This window comes from Lepidothrix coronata, unplaced genomic scaffold, assembly GCF_001604755.1.
Source record: "Lepidothrix coronata isolate B3197 unplaced genomic scaffold, Lepidothrix_coronata-1.0 Scaffold128, whole genome shotgun sequence".
Classification (NCBI taxonomy): domain Eukaryota; kingdom Metazoa; phylum Chordata; class Aves; order Passeriformes; family Pipridae; genus Lepidothrix; species Lepidothrix coronata.
Genome location: NW_016690308.1, coordinates 1,148,317 through 1,160,328, shown reverse-complemented (window position 1 = coordinate 1,160,328; position 12,012 = coordinate 1,148,317). Strand labels below are relative to the sequence as shown.

At 41.1% G+C, this 12,012-nt stretch overlaps 1 protein-coding gene across 5 annotated transcripts in view; it reads left to right on the top strand.

Annotated features, from left to right (window-relative positions):
* PRKAG2 (protein kinase AMP-activated non-catalytic subunit gamma 2) overlaps positions 1–12,012 on the top strand; it is a 211,285-nt gene that overhangs the window by 136,149 nt on the left and 63,124 nt on the right. For all 5 annotated transcript variants that reach the window (XM_017826516.1, XM_017826518.1, XM_017826517.1 and 2 more), the window contains one exon: positions 6,514–6,728. In XM_017826516.1, coding sequence (XP_017682005.1) covers positions 6,514–6,728 — 215 coding nt within the window. The remainder of the gene's footprint in view (positions 1–6,513; positions 6,729–12,012) is intronic.

Genomic DNA, 12,012 nt, shown 5'->3' with positions numbered 1-12,012 from the left:
TCACTCAGTATGATTAAGCTAATTGTTCATGCCTGGCCCAGGCACTTATTCAGTGACTACCTCAACCTCTTAATTCCTCACCTGTCAGGCTGTGGAACAGCACTGGAATGTGCATTTGGCTGTCTCAAAAAAAGCCATTCTTTGCCATCAAGCCTGTGGGTGACCTCTCTTGCTTTGCTATGAATTATTTGCCTGTGGTATTCTCTCCTGTATTTGCAAGACAAAGGAGCAGCATTGGCAGAAAATTAGGAGTTAGAAGCCAGGCTGGAACCTTCCTGCCAATGAGAACTAGAAAAAGCCCGTTGGAGGAGTGCTCTACACCAGAGTTTCTGGTCTCTGCTTGCTGTGTTTGGATCCCATGTGTTTTGTTGCTTTATGACCTGATAAACGTGTCAAGTCTTTCCAGATTTGGCAAGTACACGTAACAAACATAAGATAACCAGTGTATGGTTCTGGGCAAGGTGGAAGATCCTCTGTCTGATCGTCAGTGCAGGAGAGATCTGCAGTTAACCCTTTAAAGGATACAGCATTGGGCAAGAGTTTCTCCTGATTAGCCTTCCCTCATAAAGGGGCCTTGAGATCCTCATAAAGAAGAACAATTCTCAAAACTTTACAAATTAGTCTCTTCAGGCCCTGATTTTCTCAGTTTTACGGGGAAAAGGTGTTACACTGCAGATTCCACAGATACAAGTGTTGTTCCGACACGACAAACAGAGCAGAACAGGCAGAATCCTAAAAACTGATGGGGCTTTGTCTTTGGTTCTACAAAGTGAAACAGCTTCTGAAGCAAAAGCTGGGGTTTTCAGGGTCAAGTATTTCTGTGGTCAAGACCACTTAAGGAGTGGTTTCCTTTGCTATGTTTGAACTAATATAGAGAGATTAGAGTTTTATTGCAAAAACACACATTTCTCTGTGAAATTTTCAGGCAGCATGTGATAATTTAATGACTTAGAAAGTGTATTTTTCTCTTTCCTTGATTAATAACAAGATCTGAAAGATGGTTTATGAAACAAGTAAGCTTTCCACTGAATGTTAAACCCACTAACTGGAAAGCCATGGAGTTGTTTCGGTAAGATTGAAACAAATGCATTTATTAATGCAGCTAGGATAGATGCTGCTCAGCCAGAATCGGGGAGCTTGGCAGACTGGAAGGCCTAGCCATTATGCAGGTGATGCACTGTCAGCAGCTGTAGTTCTTATATGGTGGGAGGCACCTGAATTGGTGTGTAACAATGTTAAATACAGCAGGAAATTTTCTGGGCATATCTGTGATATTTTTTGGTACTATAACTCTTCAGATTACTTTTCAGGATTTTTTATTTATTTAAAGCTAGCAGGTATTTTACAACATTTAGTGTCAATATTACCAGTACTATTTGGATAGAAACAGCCAGTGGCCATTTACCTGCTGATGGGTTCAGAGTTTTATACTGCCATTAAGTGGCATTAAACCTCATTTCCCATAATTTGCATCAATTCGCTTATGTGTCAAAATTAACATAGTATTGTGTCTGAAGAGTGAATCAGCTTAATGAACCAGCAGCTCAACTCAGATTCACTTGTGCTGCTGAGTATTTAAAATTCAGCAGCCACAGCCTGCTGCCTTCTCTGTTTCACTGCCAGCTGAGAATGGAAATGAAAGGACAGTGCTGTCCTGTGAAGGAATCAAGACAAAAAGTGTTACATGGATCCACTGCAAATGGAAATTTGTTTTTTCTTTAGGTGTTTTTTTCCTGAGAATTATCAGTCTAGGTGGTAAATTAATATATCCCCATATATAAACTTGGGAAACTGTTTTAGCAACAGCTTTATATGTTAGCAATGTTATTTTTGGCTTGATCCTGTACAGGATGAAAGAATACTGAAATGTGATTCCTAGGAAAAGGTAAATTACAAAAGTGGTTTAATTTTCATGGCCAGTAACTCTGACCAGTTTCAGCAACTTCAAATGCAAAAATAAAGTTTGAGAGCAGGCTGCTGGCTCTATCCTTTGGGCCATCCCCAGGGGAGGGTGACTCTTACTGTCCCCCTGAAGCATTAGCACATCCCTGAAATTCCTAGCAGCATCATTTGTGGGCAGGTGGCTCCAAAGGTTCATGGGAGCAGCAGCTGTTTTGTTTTTTTTCTTTTCTGGAAAAGGATTGATAATAAAAAGGGAGGCTTTGGCAGGAATCACTGGGCTGTGAGCATCCTTCCTCCCAGAAATCACCAGATGCATCCTGCCAGGTCAGGCATGAAATGTAGGTGACAGAACTCATTGTGGGTGTCACCCTGGGAATGTAGGAAACGTAGGAGGGCAGCCACCCTTCTTCCCTTGGGAGTACATGGATGACAATGCAGCACTTTATCCTTTATCCTTTCCTGTTATGTATCAGTGGAGGGCTGGTTTGGATCAGAATGCCCAAGTAGGTGGGTGGAGAACTTAATGCCGTGCAAAATAAGAGCTTTATTTAAAAGATACAATTTCAAACACCCAGAGAAACAAGTGAAGGGAACAACATTATTTTGTATGTCTGTGCCCAGCCTGATACCAGCCAGTGCTGACTTGGGCCAAAGGTGTGGGCTCTGCTGTTCCAGCAGCACTTGCTCAGGCCTCTTGGATCCAACCTGTGATTTGTAACTCAATCCCAGCTGAAGCTGCTCAAATAAAGGCACAGGACTGAATTCTGGTGTGCTGTCACTGTCACAGGGGGAAGGCAACTGGAGATAGACCCATTCTGCTCAAAACTGAGACTGAGTGCTATTTAGTTCTATTAGGATCCATGTAAAGCCATACCATAATATGAAAGATGTTTCTATATATTAATGCAAATTTTCACCATGCATTCATACATTCTTATGAATATTCTTATTCATGTGCATATTCCATTTTGCAAATGTTAGACCTCATGATTACTCGATACAGGGATAAACAAAGTTATCCTCTTTATTTGCTCTTGTTTTGTCCTCAGAAAGGAAATGTCAGAATGAATCAGAATAAAGCAAACCTCTTGGATTTTTTCAAAACTGAACAGGGGTGATCAATGGAAAACACAGAATCATTGAATCATTGAATGGTTTGGGTTGGAAGAGACCTCAAAGATCATCTAGTTCCACCCCAAAAGGACAAAGCCTCGTGTTAGGCAGTGACACAGGAACTGATCTGCTAGACTTTTTTTCTGTCTTTTTAATTTTTTTTCCTAAAATTCTTTTTTTGTGTTATGGAAAAAAGGAACAGCTATTTAGTTTCTTAACATGAAAATACCACATTTTGTTCGTACTGTTACCAGAAACAGTAGAGTTTGTAGCCAATGTTGAAGATTGTTTCTTCTCTAAAATCCTATGTACATACTGAATTGTTTCAGCTTCATTATAGAAGAATCTAGACTTATCTAGTTTTCTCTGCTTAATTGTTTTGCATGCTTTCTCCAAAATGAACTGTTATCAGCCATGGGATAGAGCTGTATCTTGTCTCTTTATTGGATTCCTTCTACTGCAGTAGAACAGGGCAGCTACTGCATGTGCAGATAACAATATATTTACACCAATGCTGCCTGTTTAGTTGGCAGTCCAGTAGGACTAAAGTTAATACAAACTTCTGTTACTCCTGAACTGATTTTGGTCTGGGGATTTATTACGGGTTTTCATTCTTTTATGTTTCAGGCTTTTATAAAAACCCTTGCAGGGTTTAGGGTGTTGAGCTGTATCACAGCAGCCAAAAGTCTTTTGGTTTAATAACCACAGAAAGTATTTAATGTTTCCTGTGTGATTATGCCTTCAATCTCAGTATTGTACAAATGTAAATAACATAGATACCACAATAATGTTATGAGTTAGGCTTTCAAAAGTTTGAAAAGCTTAACTACATAAATTAAATCAAGTACCCTGCAAAATAATTATATTTTTCCCTCTATCTCTGTGCAGAAACTGAGTCACAGACAAATTGAATCTCAGATGTATTAGGGGGTGCCTCACAGCAAGTACTTTTTGTTTTAAGGGCCTAGTTGAAACAAACAGTTCTAAGGCTCAGCATTCGGGAGTCACAGATGCTCTTCATCCATAAAAACTCAAGGTTGGCATCCAAAAGGATATTCACCACTAGTGAATGTCCTTATGAAATGGAAACTATGGTGTCTGTCCTGCCTGGGCTGTTACATGACTTCAATGAGGTGGCAGTAGTTTTCTCAGGAGGTTAGAGATGTTACTGTCTTGGTCTCCTTTGATCCACAGCTCCCTGTGTCCTGTAGGCGTCCTCTGCACTTGGCAGGCTGGCCTTGTTCGACCGCTGAATGTGTGGTTTCCTTATGTCTGGTAAAAGCTCTTTTGGCAGAGCCTCTTGGTTACTGGAAGTTGTTCTTGTGGACTTGCTGAATACATTAGCACACAGTGAACACATCCCGGCAGCGAGACTTTAAGATCTAATTGTGGTTTTCTCCCTTTTAGTGGTTTTACATTTGCATTGATCACAGCTCCCATCCACCTTATCCCCAGTCTGAGCACTCAGGGAACGTTTGTACATCCGTAAAAACACAGAAGAGCATCTTCCCCGGAACTGTTTATCTAAATTTGTCTGTAAGCAAAAAACTGAACAGGCAAGTTTGGTGTCCTTTTATTCCTTCAGGAGGTGGAACACACTCTTCAGTTCCCACTAAAATCAGAAGTTGAGGACATTCAAAATGCCAGGGTGGTTATTCTTGCCTCTCCCCATGGCATGTCACATCAGCCAACATTTGTATCTGCTTACAACACCCAGTCTCCACTGTGTTATTGCTGCTTGACTGGCAGAGCTGCAGAGCTTGTTATGAAATGAAATGGAAGTCCTTGGAGGGCAGCTGCAATTTTGGAAAAGGACCAAACGGAGGGACTGAGTGTTGGGTCCTTTTTTACTCCAACAAAGTTAAAATTTATCAGTGAGAATTAGGATTTTCTTTGAAATAAACAAATACAGTACTCTGCACCACTAAACCCACTACTAATAAAAAACATCAGAGCCTAATTATTTTGCAGGTTTCTTGTTGAGTGACTCTATTATGATAAAGTTAAGTCTCTTATTATGTAAAAGCCATCAAGGAAGGCTGTTTTCAAAGAAGAATAATAGCTAAAGAACAATTACCTGTATACCATGTTAATTCCTTTAACCATAAGATAGGCTAACTCTTCCCCAGATATGTCAGGAGTAATAGTTTCTTCAAGTAATAGATCCCTCCCTGACTTGCTGGATTTCCAGTCTTCCAACTCTCAGCATCTTAGTAATTGCTGAGTTTTATTCTCACTTTCCATCAATACAAAGTTTTCTCTGAAAATGCTCCCTGTGAGGTAAAATGTGACAAAGTGAGCTGTACTAAGGCACTTTACCCTGGGTTCAAAGGAAGGACTGGTGGGGGCTCAGTTACACCAATGCAAAGCTCTTGAATGGGAAAAAAAAATCTCTGGTGCAATAATCTCTGGTGGAGCCCTGAAAGCTCAATCTGAGAAGAGGAGCCTTACTTACCATGAAGATGCATCACTGTGTTCCCAAACAGTCATTTGAGTGGCTTGGGATTTTGTGCTTATCTGCTCCCTTTCAATGAAATTGAGTCTCCGCTGGACTAACTGATCATCTGCACAAGTCTCTGGAAAGACAAGAAGTGAACCAAATTCAGAGATCTTGCAGCCCACTTAAAAATACATATCCCTGTTCAGCATTATAGCTTTTATGCATCTAAGTCTATCCTGATTTATGCTGCCAACAGAGAGTCTCCCTCTGTTTGCTGACTTACATATAGATATAACAAGAAACACGGATGCTGGCACCTGAATTTTCTAACTGGTTGTGGGTGTCTGCTGGTTCTTAAATGGGTCATAAATATAGCTTAAATCTGTTTGATCACGATTCAGAACTGCCCTAGGAACATGACCAAAAATACAGCTGGGGTAGATACACGTCAAATAAAAACAGGATGTTCACAGGAGAAATTATCTGCTGCTGACACTGATTTTCAGCAAAAGATATGATTAATCTTTCTCCTCAAAGGCTGCTGAAAACAATTCTAGTTTGTACAAAGGCATTGCCAAGAGCATCAGAAAGCAAATTGAGGCTCATGGGAAATATGTCCTGTTCCTTTTTTCCTCTGCTCCTAATTGTATTCTATCTGCTGGACGAGATAACTGTTAAAATAATGAAAAAGAAGAAAAAGCAACCATTAAAGCTCTTGAACCATTTGTAATCCTGAGACTCACAGGAGTATTAAAATGATAGCAATAAAGTAATACCTGTCCTGAGCATCATTTTAGAAATAGGCAATCAGATGGGAGGTTAATACAACACAAACCTCCAGCACTCCCGTCTTCCCTCCCTGTAATGGATCAGAGAGTTCATCCAGTTTAAAATGGTTTTCATGGCAAGGCAGAGCGATTCCCTTTCATAAACAAGGAGCTGAGATCCATCCTGTTAGTTTGGGAAAATATGATGAAAACACATAGGTTCACTGTAAAGCTGAGATTTCCACCTGCTCTTCCTCTGAACTGATCTTGGGTCCTTATTCTTGTTCACAGCCTCTGGCCTCTCCTCTTCTCCATCTACCCCAACACAAGTGACCAAGCAGCCCACGTTTCCTCTTGAATCCTATAAGCATGAGCCTGAGAGACTAGAAACACGGATTCACTGTTCTTCACCTCCGGACACAGGGCAGAGATTCTCTTTGCCTCCAGCTCAAAGTGCAGCCAAGCCTCCCATCATGACACCAGCTCCCTGTGCTACCTCAAAACCAGTAAGTAAAGCATGTGTCCGGTTTTCCAGTTGGAAATGTACAGGGTTGTGTGTTAACTGTCTTGTATTACGACTGATGGGCTACAGTGTGTGTGTCCATACTGTGGAACAGCACAAGGACAGCGTCATAGGCCTTTTATTCCAGCTTTCCCAGAATGTGGCTCAGCAGGCACTAGGAACCCAAAGGTGGTAGCTCCCTTCTGATTTACCCAAGCAATAACTAATGTTTGCACCAGTCTCAAAGTGAGTTTTGCAATGGCTACAGATCCCAACATACACTGTTGAGTTGCCACCTTGGAGATGGGTAAGATTTTATTTAGTATTGTCTTTTATGTCCCTCAGGAAGAACTGATGAGAGAGTTAGCAGCCAAGGAGAACATATCAAAAAGAAATTCACAGTGTGAGCTGCAGGTGTTTTGAGTTCCTGCTGCCTCTGGGGTCTGAGATGACTGGGTCAGCTGGTGACTAATGGCACTAGTTGCTATCACACCTCCTGCCCAGCTCAGAGAGTAGAGGAAGAAGAGCAGCACTACCAGGGCACTTATCCAGCCCCCACATAGTAAAGGTGTCTTCATAAGAACAGTTTCTTCAGTTCCTGGGAATGCATAACTCAGCACTTCCTGGGAACACATGAATGCCAGCCTCTGATTTTTTCCACCACAAGATCTGCACTGCAGGCCACTGTGCCTCCTCCCCTCTCCCTTGGTCAGCCTGAGCCTCAGAGGCATCACATGCCTTCTTTTCTTTCTTTCTCCTCTTCCTTTTTGCCCCTTCTTTCTTTTTTGTGTTAATTCCTTTGCATTAACTGTATCTTTCTGTTCCTCTGCCTCACGGAACCAGAAGACTTGACCAGAATTAACTACCCTGCATCTGTCTTGCCCCTCTCTTCTACTTTTTCCCCCCTCAAAATATAAAATCTTTGACATTTTCTGTTTCTAGAAATCTAGAAATGTGAAGGGCACAAAGTTCTTGACATCAGTTTCTCTGTTGAACGACTGCAGGTTCTGTTTCATTCCAGTTCTCAGTAGTTTATTTTAAAAGCAGGAAGTTTCCTCCCACTCGCCCATGGGAAAAGCTGTTCCAAGATCTTAACACGGTAACACAGCAATCCCAAAACCTTTTTGCTTTTGTGTTAGGTACCTCCATAGCAGCAGCAGCTCTTGTGATGCTGAAAGCATTTGGGTCCTGGGTCAGTGTTCATGGACTACTCTTAAGTCATTGACACACATCCCGTAAAACACGTGCTCTGTTTTGGGGGCCCCTTCTGTAAAGGTTAGGAAGTCTCTGATTTTCAACCTGATTTTTTTCATGGACAGGTTATAACCATTAATTATAATTAATGGCCGTTTTCATTCATTGTTTGTCACATCCTGTTGTACCTGTAGCCAACCTTTGTTTTTCCTAGATTAAACAAGCAATACAAATTACAGACTTTCTGTTCTGCTGCTATGCAAAAGTAAATCATTAAAGTATTAAATAAAATATGCTTACAGTTAGGGAACTCCAGCAGTAAATTTTGTCTAGCCAACTCAATGCCTTTCCATGTCAGTATAGTCTTGGGATACATAAGTAATGAAACCCAAAGGTTTGTAGGACACAAAAATATTTTGAGTAGGATGTAGTCAATCAGTCATATTATTTGCATACGAATGTGTTTATCTGTGTTATGCAGCTACAGAGGAGCCTTTTGTACCTGTTAGAATAGAAGTAAGGAAACAACATAATCTTAGCACATTCCACTGACCAAAAGACTGAAGAGTTTATTTTGTTTTTAATTATTTGCTGATTCAGACAATATGAAGTTGAGTAGAAGATGCCAGAATAAAGAAACAGAATTCTCAGCAAGTTTTTATGAACAGTTGTGGTTGTATATATGTAAAAGAAAAAGTCTTGGTGGAAACTCAGCATGTTGGACTCAATTCTCTCCTGTACAGAAGATACAGAAACACATGAGATGTGTGACACCTGATTGTCTGGTACTCTTTGTACTCATTTATATCTGAGAACAGTGAGTGTGCAGGGCTGTGAATCATTAGGTTTCTGGTTTACTTGGTAATAAATGTCAGCAGCCACAGTTCGGTGAGGAACAAAGCTCTGGATGTTTAATTTTCAACAGACTGGAGAGAGAGATTAGATTTGCCATGTTCTTCTAGTAGGAGAAACTGTTAGAGGGAAAGGGTAAGTTCCTGCAGAAGGGCACAAACCTGAATCTGATATGTGTTAACTCAGGACTGTTGTTTCTTTCAATCCCCGCAAGTTACTGACCCAGCATTCATTTACAAACGCAACAGCAGTAGACCGACATCCTTTATTTGAGTACCGTGTCTCAAACATTTCATTTATTTTGAGCTATGTGATAATAAATACACAATTTCACAATCACACGCCATAAACAAATCTGTAAAAGGCAAACTCGATTTCTTGTTTACTTACATCACCATTTGCTGGCATAGAAAATTGAATTATCTTAAAAACACACCATAAATTAAGTGAGAAATGGTTTCCTGGATTCATGGCCATGCTGTTAGATGACCAGTTTAATGATAGGGAAGCTTCTATGTTGGCATCTGAAATGAGAAGTTGACTCTTATCTACAGGGCTCTGTCAACTTAAATCTCATTTAGTTATTACCTTGTTTAACTGGTGATAATGTGTGAGATCCCAGAACTATTACAAATGATTCATGATTACTATATATATTGCAGTAGAAAAGAGGAACCTTTGGACCCAGGCCGGGAATTATTATTTAAATAAAACCAGAAGAGCGGGAAGGTGCAGTATTAGGACTTGGAACAATTCTTAGCCCATTTTTATAATTAATTGCATTTGAAGCTGATTCTGTACTTGTTTTTTATATGTCTGAAATTCTTGTGCAGAACGGTTGAATCTATTCAGTAAGAGAGAAGGCTTGGAGGAAAGAATAAAAATGTTTCTTTCCCAGCAATATTTTTTTCTTTTCATGCTTTAGTAGCACTTACAACAGTGTATATTTTGATGTGATTTTTAAGCCCTTGATTCTGGTGAGGGGAATAAATAGTGGGAAAGAGTTCCTGAGGGAGGGAGATCCTCCTTCAGCGAGTATCATCTCAACACAGTACTCAAAGCTAAGCAATTAACCTCATGCTAAATGGGTGTCTGTGATTATGACCGAGGTCTGGATTTATCCCACCTAACTTTAGAAACCTACCTGAGCCGCTTAAGCGGGGAGTACAGTGGCTGTAGTTGTCTCTGTATCCCCCAGAGAGGCGTTTTCAGGGGATGAATCAGATCTCCAGGGGGCTGAGCAGCCTCTTGCACTGATTGCAAAGGCAGTGACTCCGGGTGCTGCATTTCTGAGCCAGGCACTTCTGAGAGGTGCCCAAAGCGAGATGTGATGGGGCTGTGACACACCATTGCAGCAGCTCCTACAGGCTTTCCCCTGGCTGTGCAGGTGTTCCTAGCCGTGGAGTTAGAAGGTTATAATGAGAAATTCAGCTGATAAGAGATCAAAGCTGCACCTAAAGATTACTGAGCGCTGCGTTACACGGGGAAGGAGCGACTTGATTTTTCACAATACAGTTCATGACTCATGTACTTTGGCCTTGTGTTGTTAGGATGGTGTAACCTCTAGGCAGTAAGTGGTAAATGATAACTCTTCTCTAATGTGACATTACGGACCATGAAAGGAATGTAGAGAGGCTGCATGTTCACTAAAGAGCGCGTTTGCCCTGTTTCCTCTGCCTGTATTTTGAAGTGGAATGTGGTGTGTTGAGCTTTAATGTGGTTGTATCCTTTTCATTCCACCCTTTCTTCTTCCACTGGTGTATAAGACATTGTGAAAATATCACTGTTCCCTGTGTCCTGCAAACACAAGTGTTTCTGTGGTACCTCATTTCCTGGCCTTTATAGGTTTCCCCTTTCCCAACATGAAAGGAGTCCAGGCCAGAAGGTGCTTGCTCCAGACTGGAGAGTTGCCTTTGAGGTCTCTTTTGGTTGAAAACAAAGCCGGGGCTTTCTCTGCTCACAAGAAGTGACAAAGGCAGAACATGGCTGCAAATGGTACTTTCCCTATGATTGTGTGATTCTCCAAATAACCTCTTAGCCAAGTAATTGCCCAGAACGTTCTTAAAAAGAGGAAATCTCAGACAAATGTTAGACTGAGACTTACTCTTACCTTGTGTGAGCAAGTCCTGTTAAAACTGCAGACAGAGCACACGTGAGGCACTGAAAGAGACTGGTCTGTGTTCATTTTACACAGTCCCTTCTGCTCTAGTATATGGGAGAGGAGAGATGTAATGTACAGCTGGGACTCTTCTAGTCCTAGATACAAGAGGGAAGCCAGATTGTTCCTGCAGCTACTTGCTTGTTAAACAGTAGTACTTTCCTGCAAGGCTATTCATGCTGTGTCTAAGCCAAAATGTAGTAAACTCCAAAACAGGGCTGTTAACTTGTTCAGCGTGAAAGGCTCTTACATCACACCCCGTGCTGGCAAGGAGCCTGGGAACCAGGATATGTGCAGCAGGTCCTTGGGTTTGGCTCTCTCAAAAAAAGCCACACCACCTATCAGAGCTCTGTAACCCGCCAGCTGGTTATAGAGATTTAAAACTGATAAAGAGAACAGAAAAAGTGTTCTTTGATTCCGATGTCGTCACGAAAAAAGGCACAGGCTGAGAAAAAAGGAATCCAGTCTGCAAGTGCACCAGAACTCCTTATTTCAGCATTTGTGTGGTTTAAGGCAATGCATGAGAGTGCCAAGGCATTACTGTGATTCAGCTCTGATTTGCACCACAGTAAACTGATCACCGAAATTAGAGCCCGAAAGGCCCTCATTTACCAGTGATGAAAGCTCTGGCAGTGCTGGTGTGTCCAGGCTACTTTTAAGTGCCTTAATAGCAGCACTCCTGGGAGGTGATCGTGTTCTCTAATAGATCCCAGGGGCTGTAACAAGCCTTGTTTAAGCATTTCTCCCTACGGGAACTGTTGTTATCCACGTGAAAGTGTGTTCAATTTTAAAATGGTATATATTTGTCCAACAGTTGGCATATAACTAATGAGCTGCAAACCTAGTAAAGGAATAACTTTGTGATGAACTATGCAACAATTATGAAAAATATTACTGGGAAAATGTTTTGAGCCCCCCAGCTTTGATTTCAGTCTCCTTAGACATCATGGTAGCTCCACTGAATTGAATATAAGCTCACAGGAGAATTATTTAATATGGTTAGAAAAATCTGTACTGAGATTTACTGGGACTTCAAGAATAAATGAACCAATAAATTCACTTGGACCTGAACATTACAGAAATA